The sequence below is a fragment of the Amphiprion ocellaris genome, chromosome 15, assembly GCF_022539595.1.
Source record: "Amphiprion ocellaris isolate individual 3 ecotype Okinawa chromosome 15, ASM2253959v1, whole genome shotgun sequence".
In the NCBI taxonomy this organism is placed as follows: domain Eukaryota; kingdom Metazoa; phylum Chordata; class Actinopteri; family Pomacentridae; genus Amphiprion; species Amphiprion ocellaris.
The window spans coordinates 20,427,348-20,449,204 of record NC_072780.1 but is presented as its reverse complement, the minus strand read 5'-3'; the positions used below and the strand labels follow the sequence as shown (position 1 = coordinate 20,449,204).

General features: G+C 41.4%; 1 protein-coding gene across 1 annotated transcript in view; it reads right to left on the bottom strand.

The window, feature by feature from the left end:
* Positions 1–21,857, bottom strand: part of kcng2 (potassium voltage-gated channel, subfamily G, member 2) — a 38,218-nt gene continuing 16,361 nt past the window's right edge. The window contains exon 4 of the mRNA XM_023263755.3: positions 1–4,337. Coding sequence (XP_023119523.1) covers positions 3,510–4,337 — 828 coding nt within the window. The 3' untranslated portion in view covers positions 1–3,509. The remainder of the gene's footprint in view (positions 4,338–21,857) is intronic.

The window sequence follows — 21,857 nt, the reverse complement described above, 5'->3', positions numbered from 1 at the left end:
TTGTGTTCATTATAATCTTTATTACATTTTTCAAAAGAGACTGTTCCTCAGGCTATGGATTCATGACACAGAGCACAAATCCATTTAAATTGGGTTTCTATTCAAATGCACCATCTGCTCCTCATCAAAACAATATTTTCATTAAAAACTAAATATTGTAGATATAATAGTTTTAAGAGTGTTCAGTGTAATATTGTCATGCTTTTAATGATTCAGTGACTGCGATTCAGAGTCAGCAGGCTCAACACATCCTTACAACCTGCGGTGGCATATTCTAAATAACGAAACCTAATTTGCACTTTCAGGCACACTTTGATGGTTCCAACTTGACAATAATTTGGGGAAATGGTTTTTGAATGTGTCACTTCAAAGTACAAGGCACTCAAGTCGGAGAAAATGAAGTGCTGTGTTTGGAATTAGATGAGAAAATCACGTAAGACTGTGGAAGTTATTTGCAATACTCTAAATGGTTTTCGACTAATCATCTCTGGTGTGTTGTTTTGACAGCCTGAAGATGGATGTGTAATTCTTGACACACTCAGTCAACCTCTTTGAAGAGGAGCAAAGCTGTAATTGGACCTTGTGGTCAGAGCGTGCTTTATTACTTTAATATATTATTGTTGATGCATTTTCGTTCCATTGGCCACTTTTCCCCAATTGGTGACATGAGGATTGGCACCAACATACTGTAATCTCTGGTTCTCAAACTGACAGCTATAATCAACGATGGTCAGTAATCACAGGGGTGTCATATCCAGAAAGTGACAGAATGTGAACTTGTATTTAAGTCTGGGTGGTTATTTACTGCAACGACACACAAAAACCTGCAAGGATCCTCACATCTCATTTCCACACAGCTGCCAGGTGTGTCTTGTGAAATATTTAGTTTCAAGATGTATGAACTCAGCCAGCAAAAGTTGAAGTAGCTAGACTAGTTTCTTTTTAATTACACATTTACACATTTTGCCAACAACTAAATAGTCTGTTAGCTGATTCGTTTCTGCAACTTTCTGCCGCACAGTGTGGCCTTACCTAAAGCCACTGCAAAGTTATGGTTTTTCAAAATATATAGGCACATTTTGCACAGGGAAAAAAAAACAACAGAATGAAGAATTTGGCAAATGCATCAGAGATTGTGCATGTTCCCATGGAAATGAATGGCGTTCTGTTTGACTCGCATATGTACACAGAGCTGTATGAAAACAAGGCATCAAGATTCTTTCCTCCATTGATACTGAATGCACCAGTAAGTAAACTGGCAAATTGCTCTCAACCAAAGTAATCAACAAACAGAAATGAACCCCCAACAGAAAGAAACAAACAAAAAATCAACTCACAGCTTTTTTTTTCAAAGGCTTTTAACTGGTCCCCACAGTTAGAATGTAGTACACCCCTGTAGTTTTCGACCTTGATCATGATCTGGCTTTATTGCTTTTATATAAGTCAAGTGATGCTAACTGAGCCGAGACCATGACAGCTGAATACACTCCATTCACTAATAAATACCAAGAATTGTGACAGAGAGAAACTAAGCAAACCTTGACATACAATTTTCTTAACTATCTCCACATAGAAATAAAAGTTCTAAACTAGCTCTGGATGATTTAACTTCATGTTGTGAATAATGTCTGTTGCTTATGATTGCTAAACATGCCAGGCAGTGTGCTTACTTTAACATAAAGATGCATAGCAAGGGGAAATATCGAGCTTGATTCTCTCTAATGGTAGAAAAAACATTCCTACCAGGACCTCTATCCTCACTTATTTACCCATTATACTATATTAGTTTAATCTGATCGAAAACCAAAGTGTTAAAATGGCAAGTTGTGGTTTCATACATTGGATAATTTGGTTGCAGTGACCTCCTGACTATACCATAAGGTTGCCAAGGTAGTCCTGATTAAATGGACAGAGACAGACAGACCAAATTAGAGGGACAAGTCCATCAGGAGACAGATATTCTCAATCTGTTTATAAGCTTGGGGAGGACCAACGGTGTGAAGGAAAAAAAACTCTTTCCCCTTTCTAAGGTATTTCCTTGCAGCTGTTAGCTGACGTCATCCCAAATTATCCTCCTGCAGTCAGACACTGTAGGAGGAAGATATTCCAGGACTCTCTGCACTGGTCAAGGTTAGATATTGTCTGTTCTGACGTGACTAAGCAGACGAGTTGTCTCCATATTGGTCAGTATCTAAATCTGACCCCTCTACAATCTATACCTGAAGACCAGAGAGACTCCTCAGAATGATGCTGGCATTGCTTGCATGTACAGCTGCTCTGTCGGTGTCAGTAAACCTCACTCGCAGCCTCAGTCATCTGAGTCTTCAGTGTGTCTGCCTCCTCATCCTCTCTCGACCCCGCTGAACTTCCACAGCAAACTGTTTTAAAGGGAGCGACTCGCATGCACTAACATGCATGTGCTGCTGGACCAGCTGCCAAAACATAGAACAGAGAAGCTTGAATTACAAGACAAACAGAGACAGACAAAGAGTGTGACTTCATCCCCTGCTATGGACGCCATTTCTCCACTATCTCTTTACATAGCAGATAGTTGTTCGCAGTTATATTAATGCTACATTGACGTTCACAATCTTGCATATTGCACCTTTAAAGTGTTCATTCCTGAATTTTAGATGTTATGGCAGAGCGAGGCTCACTGTTTACCCCCATATCCAGTCTTTAGGCTGAGTTAAGTCAATTTTAACTTCAGCTTTATTGTTCGTACAGTAACAAACTGGTTTGAATCTTCTCATCTTTCCCAGACAAAGTTAGAGACACTGATGTGGGACCAATCCTTTTGTCATTTGACATTTTAAAAATAAATAAATTTCACAGCCGACCGTAAAGCCCTTTGACAGATAAATGAATTTCATATCATTATGTTGAGATTAAAAAGCAACACTTCATTGCAAATAAACGCACTGACAGCATCATGTACATACATGACACTCACATAACATGGCTCCACCTACAATAATTTGTTTGGTTTGATGCAATACAATAGAGAGAGAATGAAAAGGATAGTTCTCCTTAATAATAATGTTTGACATCTTAGTAAACCGGTTTATTTCAGACAATCCACTCAAATGCAGCGTAATGAGGAACATTATTTATCAGCCGGAGGTCTGAGTAACAGTGTGTGATGTTTTGGTAGATTTCCTTTTCACAGACTGCTCTGAATCACAGTCAGTGAGAGTACTGTTTAAGTCCGTTTTTTTAATCTCATTTGACTTGAGTTGTTTAATCATGAATATTGTATTGTTGCCCATATTTGAAAGTCAAATTTGTGGGGAAAAAAAGACCTCTGCATCTTCTCTGTAAAACTTGTGAGGCTCAGATCCACTCTGGTGCACAAGCACACAATCAAAGCGAGACCTCAAGCTCCAGAGAAGAAAATCTCCTCCCTGTTCACAGTCCTGCAGCTTGTCATCTTTGAAGTCCCAGTGCGGGTGTCATGGCCTTCCGGGCTGCCTCTTGAATACAGACAGACGGACAGACAGACAGAGTGGCTAAGTTTTCATGGACGCTCTAATTTCAGCAGCTCTCTGAGCAGCCATTATCTTTCTCCGCTGTACAGCCGACGCTGCGGCCTCCGTGATGCCGTGGTAGCTGTCCGTCTCCTGAGAGTCCTCGCTGTTCTGCGACTTGGTGCTGTCCTGCGAGTCCGGCTTCTGCCTCAGTGCCCGGATCTGCTCCTCTTTCAGCTCCAAGTAGGAGCGAGAGAAGGTGTGAAAGATGGATGTGACGGGGAAGGCCATGAGGAGGATGCCGCTCAGGATGCTGCTGAGTGCCACCACCTGGCCCGGGATGCTTCTGGGTACCATGTCTCCGTAGCCCACTGTGGTCATGGAGATTACCGCCCACCAGTAGCTACCGGGGATGCTGGTGAACTCCTGCTTGGCTCCCATTTCGCTCTCAGCTAGGAACACCAGTGGTGAGAACAGAGCCATGGCCACACACAGGAACAGCAGCAAAAGGCCGAACTCACGCGTACACCTCCTCACTGTCAGACCAAGCGTCTGCAGGCCTAAGGAGTGACGGGCCAACCTCATGACGTAAAAGATCCGTAGAGCTCGGAGAACTCGGAGGACTAACCCCACCTTCTCCAGGTAGTTGTTCCCTGAGCCCGTAGGTTTCCCTCCCACCGACAGAGAGTCCACTATGAGGGTGATGTAGTAGGGAAGGATGGCCACCACGTCGATGACGTTGAGAGGCGTGCGCAGGAACATACACTTGCTCTGAGTCTGTATGAAGCGCAGCAGGAACTCCAGGGAGAACCAGGCCACGCACACCGTCTCCAGAACAAAGATGTTATAGCACCTCTGGGAGCACTCACCCTGCAGAGGGGGGGGAAAGCACATAAAGACCGACATTAAGGGTTGTGTTACATTACGCAGCAGCAACAACATCCTTTAGCGAGTGAGACATGAGAAGTTCAAAAGCACTTCAGATGACCCGAGGACGCAGCGTGGAGTCATTAATTAAGAATTTCAAAGCCTGTTAGATCTCACAACAAAAAGGTAAGTTTGCTCTCTCGCTGAACAAAACGCAACAGTGAAGGCGCTGAAAGATGCATGAAGTGTGAAGTCTTTGATTCGCTGATCTAGTAAAACTCACTGAGTCTGACATGGAACCTGAGGGATCCAGAGGTGGAAGATGTGCAGACGCTGTTACGTAAGAAATTGTCAAATGAGGGCAAGCTGTGGATTTTCAAACTGAAAAATTCCCTCTTTTAATGATAATCTATTTTTTGAAGACTGCTGAAATAGTGTTCATAAATATTTGAAGATATAATTATAAGAGATTACTTGGTTATTAAGTCACCCCTGGAGGAGACTGAAAACAGAAAATGAGTATGCTTTTAATTCTTCTGGCACCACTGAGTGTTATTAATTACCAGAAATATTCTTTGCTTTGCGACATTCGCATGCGTTGATTATGTTTGGATTAATTACAATATGTGGAGACAATGCAACAGTAAAGAAAACTTTCTCTGGACTCTTAAAGCTTGTAAATCGCTCCCATCTTTTCAGACTCTTACCTAAATGGCTCAGGTGTTTGCGTTGAACCCTCTGAGGTCATGTGGAAACGTTTGATGACGTTAGCAGGTTGTTAGAGTGACACACACGACCTCTGTTGTGGTAAAGGTGCTCTCCATGCGTGATCGAGTACGAGCATGTAAGCAAACCATTTTTTCTTAGTATTTGCTCCATCAGCCTCATGCATTTTTCAGAGTGTACACTCAGTTTTGCATACAGTGTGATTTTTGCCCTTGAGACGTCAAACTTGCTAAACCCATTAGGACCATGTAAATGACAGAACGGCAAAGCTGGAGTTGCAGTTTTTCACGCAGCAGCAGCAGTAGCAGAAGGAAGAAACTGGTAACGTCAAGGTTCACACAAGAAATGAGAGAAAACTGTAATCATGGTGAGTAAAGGGGCTTGAAAAAGTAGTTATTAAGATAAAAAGTGGCACAGGCTAAGCCACAGAGTCGTGTACTCTAACAATGCTGGCATTAGTGCAGCAACAGAGTCTAGCTAAAAACATTTTTCTGACAGGAAAAGCATGGATGTTTGGGTTGATTGCAATTGGAAATTACTCTCTTCGACCGATTAAGGCAATTTCAAGCTCTCCCAACCTCAATGGGCAAAGGTTGTTCAGTCTCAAAATAGTGTTGGTTCAGACTCAGGCTTTAGGAAAACACATCAACAATGCAGCACTGTCGTTCAAAGTCCCCTTTGTGAAAGTGCAACGCAGTAACTAAACCCCAGCCAGAACTAATGTCCAGTTTCTCAGCCAGATAGCAAGAAACCTGCTGGCAAACATTACTGAGTAAATGAAAGCATGCAGGTCAAATTGTACACATTTTACACCTCAGGTCATGAAGCAAAATTCGAAAAAGTCTGAGAATTTCAGGGAGAAAAGGAGAGGAAAACCAATATTGGATCAAATTGACCCGTAACAGGAGGGTTAAATTGTTTCTATACTCCTGTGAAAAAGCAGGTCAACAGTGGTTCTAAAGCAAAATAATAATTTAAAAAAGAAACCCTATATGTGATGCCACTGCAGTAATATAGGCTTAGGTACACCCACCTACAATGGCACTAAAACATACAGCACTCTTTTTTTCTATTAGTCACAATCCCAACAGAAAGCGTCCCTTGGCTTAGGTCCACAGTAAAATTAAAAGTAACAATAGGGGTGAGCTCTGTACCTGAGCACAGCTAAATATTCCCTGGCCAGCTGCTAGCGAGCCCAGAGTTTGGCTTCATGCACTAATTCTGAAATGGGAAGTAATACAGTTAATAGCAGATTGTCAACTTCATTTTGGAGGGATTTTGAGCCAAACTGGATGAGGTATTTGGGAACAAACACTGTCTATGTTAATATTCTCCCTTTTAGAAACATTTGGATAGATCACTAAAGCTATAATACTTTGCTGAATACAACTAGATTCTGCAAAATGTAGTCTATATTGAGACTGAGGCACAATCCGATGAAAAAATAAGCTTATCCCCTTTAAATTACTGCAATTTTTAAACATTTAGACAAGCAAATGAGATTCTCTTTTGATATCTTGTCTACAGATAATAGTGATAATTATTTAAACAACACAAATGGAAAATCATCAATTCAGCAGAAAATATCAACTGTAACTCAAACTGACTCTTCATCCCTGCTGTGAATCCGTCGTTAAGTCCTCACATGCTCCTGTGGCAAATCACGGCATGGCAGTTTTGACGCTTGATGTGCTGCTGCAGCACAATGATTGAAATTTCAGCTATAATCCACCCTCTAACCACATGCTGTCATTTCACATCCAAAGTAATAAGACGCTGAAGCCAAAACAAATACATGTGCCGTCCAAACCCTTAAGGAACTCACTGTTTTTCTAATGCTAACCAGTATGTTTCACACTTCCTCTGTCATTCTGTGCTTCCGTGTCCACAAGGGAATCTGTCTGTTTGTGACATGTTTGCAACTGATACCAGCCCTTTCTCTGAGTCTGACCAGCGTATTTGTGCTGTTCTCTGTCAGAGGCTTTCTGGCTGAGTGCATTTCCTACTCCCTCCCTCTCCTACTCACTGAACAGCCTCTGATGTACGCAGATGTACCGCAGAGGATCAAATTAAAAGCAAACAATTATGCGTCTCAGCGATCAGGGGACTGTGACCCTGTCACAACTGAAGACAAGCATGCAAACCCAACAATGCAGGAAGTGACAGCTCACCTCTGATCCGCACAGATTAGCTGGAGTGGCTCCGATTCGCCAAACAGCCAGACTTCAAGTGGTGAGCTGGTTGTGTCGTCGGCACACCCAGGCTTTTAATGGATCTATTTACCACCCTCATTTGTTCACCTCGCTGGGCTTTACTGTGTGTGCTGAATGTCTGTGCATGTATTTGTTCTGCCACCCAGATTGAGTGTCTACACTTTTCACCTGACTTCCAGAAACCATCTGAATGTGCCTCTTCACAAAGCAAGACTCTTACTACAGAATGGCAGTACGACTGTATGCAAAGTATTACTTTTTTAAGGTGAAGGCATTCTCCAAGATTGTGGCATGTGCTATTTTTAGACACGAGACTGCATGCATTATTTCTGGGTGTTTACATGGTAAATACATGTCAAAAGCATTTGTTTGAAATCTGGAGTCAGGTTGTGGTAGCAGCAGGCTAAGCAAGATAATCCAGACAACCATCTGCCCAGCAATGTTTTCCAGCTCTTCTTGGCGATTCTGAGGCGTTTCCTGGCCAGATGAGATATAAAATTTCTCTAGTGAGTTCTTGTTCTACCAAAAATTCTCCTACTAGTTGGATCCTGACCAGATGATGGGACCACCCCAACCAACTTCTGTCAACATAAAGGAGCAATGACTCTACCCCAAAGTCCTTCACCTGCACCTCAGGTGAGCCCAGAAACCTAACAGAGAAAACATATTTTGGTAACTTGTACCCACAGTCTCACTTTCTCAATCACTACCCAAAGATAAATACCACAGGTGAGGGCTGGAATGTCGATCAACTGGTAAATCCAAAGTTTTGTTGACTTGGGAATCATCAGAGATGCTCTATTAGAATACAGGTTTAACTAACTCATACAAGTCTTTACTTTTCAAACCCAGAGGATACATCTGTCCATTATCCAATCCTCTGTGGGGTCATGGGGGCGCTGGAGCCTATCCCAGCTGACTCAGGGTGAAGACAGGGGACAAGTAGGACAGTTCAATTCAATTTTATTTATATAGTGCCAATTACAGTTTAAATTGTCTCAAGATGCTTTACAGAACCCATGTATAGGTCGCTAATCTATCACAGGGCTACATATAGAGACAAACAATCGCACTGACATTCACAATTTAGAGTTACCAGTTAACCTCAGCATGTTTTTGGACTGTTGGAGGAAACCGGAGAAAACCCACACATGCACAGGAAGAACATGAAAACTCCATGCAGAAAGATCCCAGGCCTAGGCCGGGATGCAAACCAGGGATCTTCTAGCTGCAAGGTAACGATATTAACCACTATGCCACAGTGCAGGCCCCCAGAGAATACAGCTATCATTTATTTACAGTTTATAGATTTATAATGAAAAAGAGGAAAAAACAACACAGGTGCTTCTAAAAGGCAACATGCAGACACTATAAAAGTTTAGGGCACAATCATGTGCAACTTTTCCTGCTTTCTTCTTCTCTCACGTGCTTGCTTGGTCCACAACACACACTACAGCTTCTGAGAGCAATGGCAGCTCCTGCACAGATGTAGATACAATGTGCATGTTCACACAGAGCCTGCGGGAAATTTTCAAGTCCTGCATCTTCATTGCCTCTTTCTGGTCAGCTCATTTCTGCTCCCTGTGTCCTAGAGTTAGGGTTAGGATTGATACTGGCATTGGAAGTGTGAAGAAATGCAGTTGTAGTGGGTGTTTCAGGGTTTTTTTGTTGTTATTGTTGTTGCCCCCAGTTAAACAAGGGGAGAAATAAGCCACATGGTCGCTCAGTTGAGATTTATGCTTCATTAGAAATATGTTTGAACAGTGTGTTCAATAATAAAACAGGAGAGGATGAGGATCAACTATTTGGTTTGGCAAGACTAGCATGCAGCCACTCTCCTCAGCATTCTGAATGGAGTTGGCCTCCCACACAGCAGATGAGACAGTGGATGTGCAGTGCAAGACAAAAAAAGAAATTCAAGAAAGTTATAATATCTGATTTAAGGCTGATTTAAAATGTTTTTTCTCTCATTAAAGATGATTATCCCCACCAAGCACCATAGATTTGCATCTTGATTTAATTCTTTGATGCACAGTGGCTCGGTGGTTAACACTTTCGCCTTGCAGCTAGAAGATCCCCGGTTCATGTCCTGGCCTTCCCGGGATCTTTCTATGTGGAGTTTGCATGTTCTCCCTCTACAGTGTGGGTCTGTAGGTGTGATCATTTGTCTCTATATGTAGCCCTGTGATTGGTGACCTGTCCATCGCTATTCACAGACAGACATCCATGCTCACATACACTCATACGGCCAATTTAACATCACCAATTAACCTAACATGCATGTCTTGTGGGAGGAAGCACCTGCAGAAAATCTTCGCAGGCACAGGGAGAGCATGTAAACGGCACACAGGAAGGCTCCAGGTTCAAACCCACAGCCTTCCTGCTGTGAGGCGATAGTGCAGCTCTGTGCCATATTACACCCAGATTATTATTATGCACACTATCATTGAACAAAAGTAAATATAATGCACTGATGTTTAACAGGCATGGTTATTATTTTAATTTAGTGACTCAAGACTCAAGACCTTTATTTATCACAAGCACAATTATACATAGTATAATGCGCAGTGATTTGCATTGTGCACCTGTTCCCGATCGAAACAATAAGAATAATGTGTGTTAGCATTGTAGCATTTGCACATTAGCACTAAACACAGCGTGCTGGATGTGAATGTCATTGTAGGAAGGACTTATTGCTGCGCCTGTATTTGGTCACAAACAGTGGCTGCCTGTTTATAAATTTATGCTAATCCATTCAATGTTGTTAACGATATATAATTGTTGGACTGAAGTAAGTGTCATTTTCTTTATTTCCATGTAACATTTTTGCAGTATGCAAGGCAAGCATTGTCTTCCCATTGGCAGAATTGTGAAACAGTCACACTTTAAATTTATTGAACCCTAAATAGTCCGTATGACTGAAGGTATTTGTCCATGTTTTCTTAGCTGTGCGTCAACCTGCCTATGGTGTAGCTATTCTCCCAGTACATGCGTGACTAAAACCTCCTCCCCCCAACAGTTACCAATATATTCAACAGCCATTGGTCCTTATTTAACCTGGTACATCTCATCAGTAACACTAGGCCTCACGCCTGTCTTCTGCATAACTAAACACTGTCAGTCAAGTATATTTTCTCTCCTCATCCTAATTCTTCTCCCACAACTTTAAAACGACTTTCATTCAGTATAAAATCTGTGACACTGAGCTCTGGGTTTGAGATTATTGCATGTAACCAGGACGCCTGAGAAAGTGGAGATAGAAAATCTGAGGAGCGAGATGGCAGAGAGACACCAGCCTGAAGGAGAAAAGAGGGCAAATTATAACAAACAGGACAATGTTTACACTGAGCTAATAGTTTAGCGACCTGCTGTGTGTCTAATAATCTCTCACAATCACCAAATAACAACACCCTATCAGTCATTTCTCCACCTCACCCCTACAGTCCAGCCTGTCGTAGCTCATGCTTCCTCACTACTTCTGTGTGTTTATGTGAGTACGACTGCAGCGCCGAATCTTGATTAGCAGTCAAATTATTCGGCTCACACCCAGAATGAATCCTAACATAACCCCGATTACTTTGCCTGAAACTTTTTAAAGATTTTGGTAGTCATTGTTTGCCAAGGAGAAAATGTTCAAGTCACCAACAACACAAATTTATTCATGTTTCAGCAGCCTGATGACACTACAGTAACTCACAGAGCGCTGGCCTCAGCCCAGGCAGATCTGCTCCCTGTCAATATGTATTTATTGCACTCAGCTCTTTGGGGGAGGGCAGGAGAACTTTATGACCAGTGTTTCCTGCTCTTTATGAGGCAAAAATATTTGCAGTCTTTCCACCTGCAAGCCACACATTTTACCAGCTTTCAGCGTACGTACATGTTTTTCTCCTGTGTAAAAGCCACTCGCACACATTTGCACACCTTAATGCATCCATTTCACCTGTAACTACTGCTAATGGCTTTCAGTGTGTATTTGCACACATGAATGTGTTGTTGGATCTGTACATTTGAAAATGGAATTGCTGAATAGATGGCCATACATTTAAACCCGCAACTATATAAAGACTCTGTCCTAACGCTGTTATGTATATTCTGTTCGCTGCTGCGGTGACAAGCCAAATTCCCCGTGGGGGTCATTACATTTTCATCTAATCTGAGCTAAACTTAAGTACCAATGATATTGATGGCTGGTTCCTAACAAGCACATGCTCTCATTCTCTGTCCCCTGTGTTAAAACACACCACTATGACTGATAGAAAGCAAAGGAAATGAAGGCTGCCTCAGGAAATGAGAAAGGATGGCCTTGTTTTAATGCTGCTTTTGGTTGTTTATATTTCGAAGTTTGTAGAGAGTGTACTTTATTGTGATTTAGACACTCATTTGCTCCAAATACCTCGTATGCCCTTTGAAGTGCTTCAGTAGAAGGCCACTGGACTTCTTTTGGACTGGACTTCTCACTGTTTTGGTTCTTGAGCACCTCTCATCTAAAAGACTACTTGGGCCTGGGGGGACGTCCCAGGTATTAATTCTCTGCCTTCTAATGAAGCATTTAGGATTATCAAGACCTGAATGAGGGCTGCACAGTAGCTTGGTGGTTAGAACTTTTGCCTTACAGCTAGAAGATCCCCAGTTCATGTCCTGGCCCTCCTGGGATCTTTCTGCATGGAGTTTTCATGTTCTCCCTCTACAGTGTGGGTTTTCTCCGAGTTCCTCCCAAAGTCCAAAAACATGCTGAGGTTAACTGGTAACTCTAAATTGTCTATAGGTGTGATTGTTTGTGTCTATGTGTAGCCCTGTGATAGACTGCCCTCCAGCCCACCTGCGACCCTAATGAGGATTAAGTGGTGTATAGATAATGGATGGAAGACCTGAATGACAGACAATCTATATAGAAAATCTGCAGAATTTATTTCCATCAATACTCATGTGCTGGGCGAACACATCTCAAGTGGGCTGAAAATGATTGCCTTAAAAATATTTTTTGAGGGATATTCCATTTGAGCAGAACATTTGGACAAGAGATAAAAGCTCAGCCTTCTGGGAGTCCAAATCCTCTCCATGTTTTGATTAGGTTTTGGCACAACTGTACCCTCATATCCCTTGAGAATAATCAGTCAAAATCCTTCATATTTTCCACACAGCAAAGTAACTTTGTGGGGAAAAAAACACTTTTAACATATTTAGTGCTAGAGGACACTGTTGCAGTTAATGGCACACAAGACTACTCTAGCTGAAATGTTTACTAATGCAAATGCTTCTATGGAAACAAGAGAAGCATCCACTAATACTTAAAGTCAACGGCGTTCCCTCTCCATGTGTTGAGAGGCTGTTCAGCTGGATGTGCTTGCAGCTCCACAGGCAGCAGGAATTAGAGCAAGCACAGCTGGAGCCTTTCTGTTGCAGTAAATAACCAAAGGACAAATAGATTATTTAACCTCTTTTTCACTCGCAGTTTGTTGGTTCTCAACCAACCCTCAATCCAAATGACAGTGCACCAGTCAGCTGACGACATGTACACTACTGCTCAAAAGTTTCCATGAAAAGTCACACTGTTATGCAAGTGCTAACAACGGTTTTCTAATCATCAATTACCCTTTCAACACCATTAACTAACACAATGTAGCATTAGAACACAGGAGTGATGGTTGCTGGAAATGTTCCTCTGTACCCCTATGTCAGCCCTATTCAATTAGCGGCCCGCGGGCCACATGGGGCCCGAAAGCAACCCTCGAGTGGCCCTAAAGCAACTGCCGAGTGATTGGGACTTGGGTCCGAGAAAAACAGAAAAACATCTTTCAGTAACACTGACAAGTTCTTACAAAAACTCCGACATTATTGCAAACATTGAATGCAACACTTACCGTAACCTAGCAACTAACCCACAATGCATTGTGTTAAGGAGACGCGTTTGAAAAGTTGACATTAGCAGTTCTATACAGGCGAAAATAGCAGCATGTCTTTTTCTATCCTGAAACGACAAATCGGCGAGGAAAACCGTCGGTTTAATCCTACGTGGACTGACAAGTATTTATTTATTTACCACCAAGTCCGAACGCCAAACCAATGCGTTTACTCTGCAACGAGTGCTTTGCAGCGCTGAAAGATTATCATGTCCGAAGACACCACATTGAAAAACATGCCGCGTTTCGGACAAACTTTCCCGAGGGATGTCATGAGAGAGCGGCTATAATTCAGAGTTTGACTGCATCTTACAACCGGAGCTGTACTACAATGAAGCGGACCTGCACAGCTCAGGAAAGGGCCACGAAAAAGAGGCCGTTCACAGACTCAGAAACTGTGAAGGACTGCATGTTGGCTGTCGTGGATGAAGTTTTAACGGACCATAAAGTTAAGACGAGTGTGACATCTGCTATCAAACAGGTCTGACACGTCAAACATTCTCGCCACAGATGTCTTCGAGACATGGTAAGTGCAACAAAGCAGCGTGCTGTAGCAGACACTAAAGGTAGTTTTATGTATTTATGTGACTATTTTCTGGTCACTTATGATAAGTTTAATATTTAAGAAAGACATTTTGTTTTGACAGTTATTTCACTTAGTTGCACTTTATTATGCACTTTGATGTCAGCTTTATTTCGTTTCAAAGGGATAGTAACTATCACTGTGCCTACTGTTTATTTTTTTGATTATATGCACTGAAGATGTGACTGTCTCAGATGAGACCAAATATGGACAGGGACAAACTCTGTTTTTTGTTATTTCAAAAGAAGAAAAATGTCTCAAGTTCTGAAAAGTTACTGTTAAGCAAGTTACTTTTTAATGCACTTTGAGATGTGACCAAAACAAAAGATGGTGTTTCTAATCTGCACTTAGTTTTTATGTTCATATGCACCTTAACCTGTGCTTATATTTACCTATCAAAATGTGTTGAAGCTGTGTGTTTGAAATGTAAAATTTAAAGAAGCAGTATTTCAGCACAGGTTTAGACTAAGTACTGCTCTTCTATTGTGTTTATGTCCTTTTGGATGTGGCAATACGTTAGTAAACATCCAGTGTGTTTGTTATTTTATCTGTTTGTGTTTATTTTAAATGGTTAACTTTGCTCACTGTCTGCTACAAACGTCCGGCCCAGCTCATGTTCTTAGTCTGAAAATCCGGCCCGAGTCAATTTTTAATTGAATAGCCCTGCCCTATGTAGATGTTCCATTAAAAATCAGCTGTTTCCAGCTACAATAGTCATTTACCACGTTAACAATATCTAGACTGTATTTCTGTTTAATCTAATGTTATGTTCATTGAAAAAACTGCTTTTCTTTCAAAAACAAGGCCATTTCTAAGTGACCCCAAACTTTTGAACAGTAGTGCAGTATTTATCTAACTGGAAGTTTGGAATATTTCCATTTTTCAACCCTGGTATTTGTCTCTGCTTTTTCCTGCTCCTGTCAGGCTGCATTATTGTTTCAATACATTACACTTAAATCAAATGATGTCTGTATGGCCAAAAGCTAATAAATCTGCTTTAATTTGGGGGAGACCAGATTCCTGTATTAAAGCTTACCTTACCAAGACTATGGGCCAAAACACAAAACAGAAACTCTGAAGCACAGCTCGGGAAAAACAGAAATATTTTCAAAGGAGCCTCATGACCTTCAAAGAAAGGCTCACATGACACAACAACCAACTACGACCTACTTTGTGGCAGCCTTGGCAGCTTGTATTGTCCACTGTCAAAACTGTCCTTGAAAAATTACTAAAACTCTGTATCAACGTATTGCATTTCTTCATTCCTTGCTTGTATTCAGCTTTGACAAAGCAAGTTTATCAGTGTGATTCAAATGTAGGAAGAGCAGTTTCCTTTGGGAAAGAAACAATTCTTAGAACAATATAATCAAAACCCCAGCCATATGTATATGCTAGCAAATTATCCTTCATTTTATGTTAAACATTCCATACTGTCTGCAAATTTGTCAAAGTCTCAGATACCTGAGTTTTAATTTTTCAGGTCTTAATACTGCAAATGTGGTTAATTTGACCCTGACTGTATAACCCCTGGTTTTAGAGGGTTTTATGGGTTTAAGGCATTGCTCTGAAAACCAATGAGCTGCCGTTGTTAACACCCCCTTCAGGAAGAACATGCTGTCAGAAGTAATGGCAGATTGCAGAAATAAATGTCTTCCTATCTGAACAGCTTTTATTCTACACCTCCAACTTTATAACGACCACAAAACACAATAAAAAGGGAAATTCACCATATGGGTCCTTTATTGATGGCAATGTTAGAGAGGAGAAAACTGCCACTTGACAAGAATATCAAGAGGGCAGAAGAAGTGGTGACTGTTGGCCTCCCTCAGTTCAACCGATCAACATTTACCATAATATGTCCTGCCAGATCCTGCAGTGGAGTTAAACACTGCAAAGTTGAGTCCTGGTGGGATCACTAAATGCAACCCTTTCACATTACACTAAGTCAACAGATTTTGAGTTAATTTTACAAAACACTGGTACATACAGATTTAAATCGCATGTAACAAATAAATCCTCTCCAGATGGACCCACTTGCAGCTTTATGTTAGCTTTGCTGTTGTTGAGGTAATTGGATTTTTTATGGCACAAATGTTAGAAACGGGCTGCACGGTGGCTTGGTGGGTAGCACTTTCGCCTTGCAGCTAGAAAATCCCCGGTTTGCATCCCCGCCTTCTGGGGATCTTTCTGCATGGAGTTTGCATGTTCTCCCTGTGCATGCGTGGGTTTTCTCCAGGTACTCCAACTTGCTCCCACAGTCCAAAAACATGCTGATGTTAACTGGTAACTCTAAATTGTCCTTAGGTGTGAATGTGAGTGTGATTGTTTGTCTCTATATGTAGCCCTGTGATAGACTGGTGACCTGTCCAAGTCAGCTGGGATAGGCTCCAGCCCCCGTGTGACCATAATGAGGATTAAGCGGTGTGTAGATAATGGATGGATGGATGTTAGAATCGACATTCTGAAACTTAAATTGCTAAATAAATCAAAAAATAAATGTAACCTTTTGCTGCTGCTGTGCTTAAACTGAGAAGATTGGACGTGCCTAATTGCTTTTTGTGTATTTACAGCAAAATTATATTTCCATATAATGATGTTAAAGCACATCCAATCTCTGGACATTACATTCTGAACCTAACTGTATTAACGGTTCTTGCATAAAACATGACATATTCCCTCTATAGGAAAGTAGGAAAGAAATCACTCCACCACCCAACTGGAATTATTCGCCAAACACTGGGTGAGAAGCACAAATCATCACCACCATGATGGATTGTACGTTCCTCTGGGCACGAACGGCAGTGTGTCTAACTCACCGTCAGCAGGAATGAGTGATGTGCGCCTCCTATTTTCAGCACAGACTAAGACAAAATTATCTCTGTTTTCCTACAGCATTTGCCCACATTTCTCTTCCTCATGTTCACACTCTGGTCTGGCTCCCTGTTCCCTGTGATGATATATGGCCATGGTAGGGCTGTACTTTAAAGTGGCTGGATTTACATCACAATGGAGTATATGGTGCTGTGAGGTATGAGTAGAGTCACTGAAAGGTTAGATCCACAGCCGAGGCTCTCGCAGAAGACATACGGGACAAGAACACAGTTTTCAAAGATGCTTATGTGAACAGAGTAAGCAATTCTGAGGGAAGCAATCGACAAAACACTTGAGATGTTTAATCCCCTATTCATCCAGACAGCGTGGACGAGGAACCATAAAATGTGAAATGCAATATAGCTTTATCTTTATTTATTTTTTTTTGCATGTGCGTCAGAGAGACAGAGTGGGAGAGAAAAATCTCTCAGACACTGAATGTTTCTCTCAGAGCCACATTAGATTAGACAGACAGGCTAAGTGCTTCCCATCGCAGACCGCTCCTTAAAAACTTATGGTTTCTGCTGAAGTCTAGCTCAAGTGACAGTGCACAGCTTCTTCCTGGCTTTAGGTTGCATTATCCTCCTGCTTAGCGATGGAGCATGACTTCATTTACTGGCAAATAAAAATGTTATGGTGTTTGATATCTGAGCTAGAACTAATTTTCACTCGGTAATCCAAGTTGCAGGTTGTTAAAGCTGCCAGAATTAATACTTTTTATTTCAACAATAGGTCTCATGACTGTTTGTGAAAGGGGCCCCTTGCAGTGGAAGCAATTGTCAGTTTACTTAGCAGCTACCCTCAGTTTTACTGAGCATTTTAGCATCTTTTAGCCTATTGTTTCAGTTTTACAGGCTGTAATTTCTGTGTTTAGGTTCACTATTACAGGTCTCACAGTGATTACAGTTGGAAGTGCTCTTTGGTTAAAAAGACAAGGTTAACAGTAAGCTTAAAATATTGTAGCAATTAATAGCTAAAAGCTATGGCTGTTACCCTTGAGTGCTGGTAAACAGCTAGAGTGAGAGTGAATACAGACCCCAATTTATTCAGAAACAACACTGCAAAAAAAGACAACATTGAATCTTTTATTTATTTAATTGTTGTTGTTGCTGGATATAAGACGTCGCTAAATGTCTGTATTCACCCTGACAGCAGGCAGCTATTACATGTTCAGAAACTTAACCAAATAAATGATAATGACAATTTATGCCTACTTGATATGTAAAAAGGTTACTAACTGTTTGCTAATGATCACCACTGATACAGTTTTTACACACATCAAGTGGCTGTTTCTTTTTCTTCAAACAAAAAAAAAAACTGAACAGCAACTGTATTATTTTTGCACAGCTGCTGACTATCAGAGTTTGCATTTACTGAACAGAGTGGTTCATTTAGCAGCTAAAGAGTCAGATATTCCCTCAGGAGTTGGTGGATAACACAAAGCTAAAAGCTAAGAGTTATAATACAGGGTTTATGTTTGTTAGATGGTCTGGAACAACACTCAATTAGTGGTGCTTCGTATCTGCTGAATGTGAGCAGCTACCACGCTAAATTAAAATCAGAACACAAATGTGTTAACAGTGGCCAAAAAATCACTTATTGTAAATTTTAAACAAATACTTTTTAATGTTCTAGGCAAAAGCATCGTTCAGATCAGAAGCTTTTGAATAGCAAATTTTGTGGTATCAAATCATTGTAGGTTTAGACAGGTTTGGGTCACAAATCTCACATACGCAAATCAGCCACAACATTAAAACCACTGACAGGTGTAGTGAAAGGTGAAAAACATTGATTATTTCATTACAGTGGCACCACAGTGTGGAGGCAGCAAGCGATCAGTCTGTTCTTAAAGATTATGTGCTGGAAGCAAGAAAAACAGGCAGCATGAGGCTCAGGGAAATTTTGACAAGGGCCAAATTGTGATATCTTGACAACCTGGTCAGAGCATCTACAAAGCAATAGGTCCTGTGGGATTTTCCCTGTGTGCAGTGATTGATATCAACCAATACTGGGTCAAGGAAGGATAACAGGTGAACCTGGGACCGGATCATAGGCACCTATAGCTCACAGTGGCATGTGGGGAGCAAAAGCAAGTCAGGTTGGTCTGATCCCACAGAATAGTTACTGTAAAGCAAACTGCTAATAAATGTGTGTGTGCGCGCGCGCGCGCGCGTGCGTGCGTGCGTGCGTGCGTGCGTGCGTGCGTGTGTGTGTGTGAGAACCTTAATGCTGTATACTATAGAAAGATGCCCTAGCACACAGTGCATCACAGTTTACTGAGAACAGGATTGTTCAGCAGCAGACTGATCTGAGTCCCCATGAAGGTTCATGTCCACTGCTAAAAGCAGGACTGTGAGGCAATGAAAGAAGGTGGTGTGGACTGATGAACTGTTTTTTCTTATATCACGCAGATGGCTAGGTCTTTGTGGAAAGACTTGGCCTTCAAATTCCCCCAATCTCATTTTTACCAAACATCTACAGGATGTGTCTGGAAAAACAATCCGTGGAGGTTTTACCTTACAACCTCCAGGATTCAGAGTATCAACTGCTAACTTCTTAGTGCCAAATACCACAGCACGCCCTCAGAGGTCTTGTAGAGTCCATGTCTCAATGGGTCAGTGTGTTTTGGTGACACAAGGGATGGCAATATTATTCAGATGGTTTTAATGTTGTGGCTGAGTGGTGTATATGGCAAATACACAATATATTCCAATCTGGAAATGGGTGCCAAAGAACATCATCATTTCATTAGTTTCATTAGTATAGTGAGGATCTGCTCAGATGTAAATGGTTGGCTATCAAAGCTAACGGATATTAGGATGCTCAGTAATGGAAGAGGATGAGTGGGTGGATTCAACTGTAAGAGATGTTGTAATTAACAGAAGCAATTCACAGAGTTAAGTTGAACTCCATGGAAGTGTTCAGTGACATAAATGCTTTGCTTGACATTGACGTTAATAGGGGCAATGCAGGAGGTAAAACCCACTCACAGAACTCATACATCTGTTTTCAGAACCAGGCCAAACTCTCCTCCAATAATGGGAATGAGGAGAGGAGAGGCTCTACAGACAATTCTGTCTGACACCTCGGTGCAAACCACAACAGCTCCATCGCACCTTTATTTTTTTTTCCTTTTAAAATCACTGTGAGAAAATTTTTTGTCTCATTTTTAATTTGTGTGCTAGCTGCCCAATTACATCCTTACTTAAACTTGTAAACAAAAGTACACTCACAATACTTTAAAGATAAAGTTTTAGCAATATGTCCCCTCATATTCAGTGACTTTTAACTACTTGGTTTTAATTTCTTTCCATGGTCTTTCTTGCGGTTAAGAATATGTGAAGAAGCAGAACATTCCATGAACTCCCCTCATATTGATATGGTAAGTTTTCCAAGAATGACACGGCCACCTCATTATACCATAAACCATGTATTTTGGGGTAGCCTCCCATAGCTGGTTCAAATAGGTTTCCCACTCCTAATGAATCACCACCACAGTTCTCTCCGTGGAGAAGCGACACTTTTCAGGAATCTCTGGGTGGTTAATTGGTGCCACAGTGACACTGTTTTCAGCTGTCCGGAGTTTGAAATACAGTGCACCCTTAATTTTTTCTCCTCTCATTCAAATAATTAACGCTGGGGATTGATAAAGGTATGTAATGACAGACAACACTTAATTAAACATAAGATGAGGTTATGTTAAAGAGGGTCTTCGTTCAGCTTTCTCCCCATAGTTTTCCTGATTGACTTTCCCTTTGAAGCGTCTGCATTTCACACAAACGGTCCCACTCCCTCCACAGCCTCACTGATGAAGATATTCAGTATCTTTGACAGAAGAAGAAGCTGCAGGGCTGTTTTTCCTACCATACTTTGGTCTGCTGATGTCATCCAAGAGGCGATACAAAGGCCATACAAAGACACTGATCTCCACGGCTTTTCTTAAGTCTCACTGACAAAGGCGGACATGAAAAGGCTCCGTAGGAAGACATCATCAGTTTTAATATGCTTTTTTGCTCCACTTGTCATGGAGTGTGACAACATGTGTAGTTAGTGGGAACAAAAGCCTGAGGTAGAAATATTTTTCTTCCTGCAAGATGAAAGCTAAAGGCAGCAACAAGTGATGTGCTCTGATTTCATTTTCTCACCTAATTATAAGCCAGAGACTATAACATATGAGTATCATCATGTTCAGAAATTCCTACCTCGCAGGTTGAAGCTTTGGCGCATTACAGCCATGATTTACACCACCAGTCAAAAGTTTGGGCACATCTTCGCATTAATGTTTTTTGTTATTTTCATGACTATTTACATTGTAGATTCTCACTGAAGGCATCGAAACTATGAACACGTGGAATAATGTAGTAAACCAAAAAATGTGAAATAAGTCAAAACATGTTTTCTATTTTAGATTCTTCAAAGTAGCCACTCTTTGCTTTGATTACTGCTTTGCACACTCTTGACATTCTCTCAATGAGCTTCATGAGGTAGTCACCTGAAATGGTTTTCTAACAGTCTTGAAGGAGTTCCCAGAGATGTTGAGCACTTGTTGGCCCTTTTGCCTTCACTTTGTGGTCCATCTCATCCCAAACCATCTGGATTGGTTTTAGATCAGGTGACTGTGGAGGTCAGGTCATCTGATGCAGCACTCCATCACTCTCCTTCTTGGTCAGATAGTCCTTCCACAGCCTGGAGGTGTGTCTGGGGTCATTGTCCTGTTGAAAAATAAATGATGGTCCACCTAAACACAAACTGGATGGGATGGCATGTTGCTGCAGGATGCTGTGGTAGTCATGCTGGTTCAGTGTGTCTTCAATTTTGAATAAATCCCCAACAGTGTCACCAGCAAAGCACCCCCACACCATCACACCTCCTCCTCCATGCTTCACGGTGGGAACCATGCATGTAGAGACCATCCGTTCACCTTTTCTGCATTGCACAAAGACTCCAAAGGTCTCAAATTTGTACTCATCAGACCAAAGCACAGATTTCCATTGGTCTAATTTCCATTCCTTGTGTTTTTGGCCCAAACAAATCTCTTCTGCTTGTTGCTTTTCCTTAGTAGTGGTTTCTTAGCAGCTACTTGACCATAAAAGCCTGATTCTCACAGTCTCCTCTGAACAGTTGATGTAGAGATGTGTCTGCTACTAGAACTCTGTGTGGCATTTATCTGTGCTCTAATCTGAGCTGCTGTTATCTTGCCGTTTCTGAGGCTGGTGACTCGGATGAACTT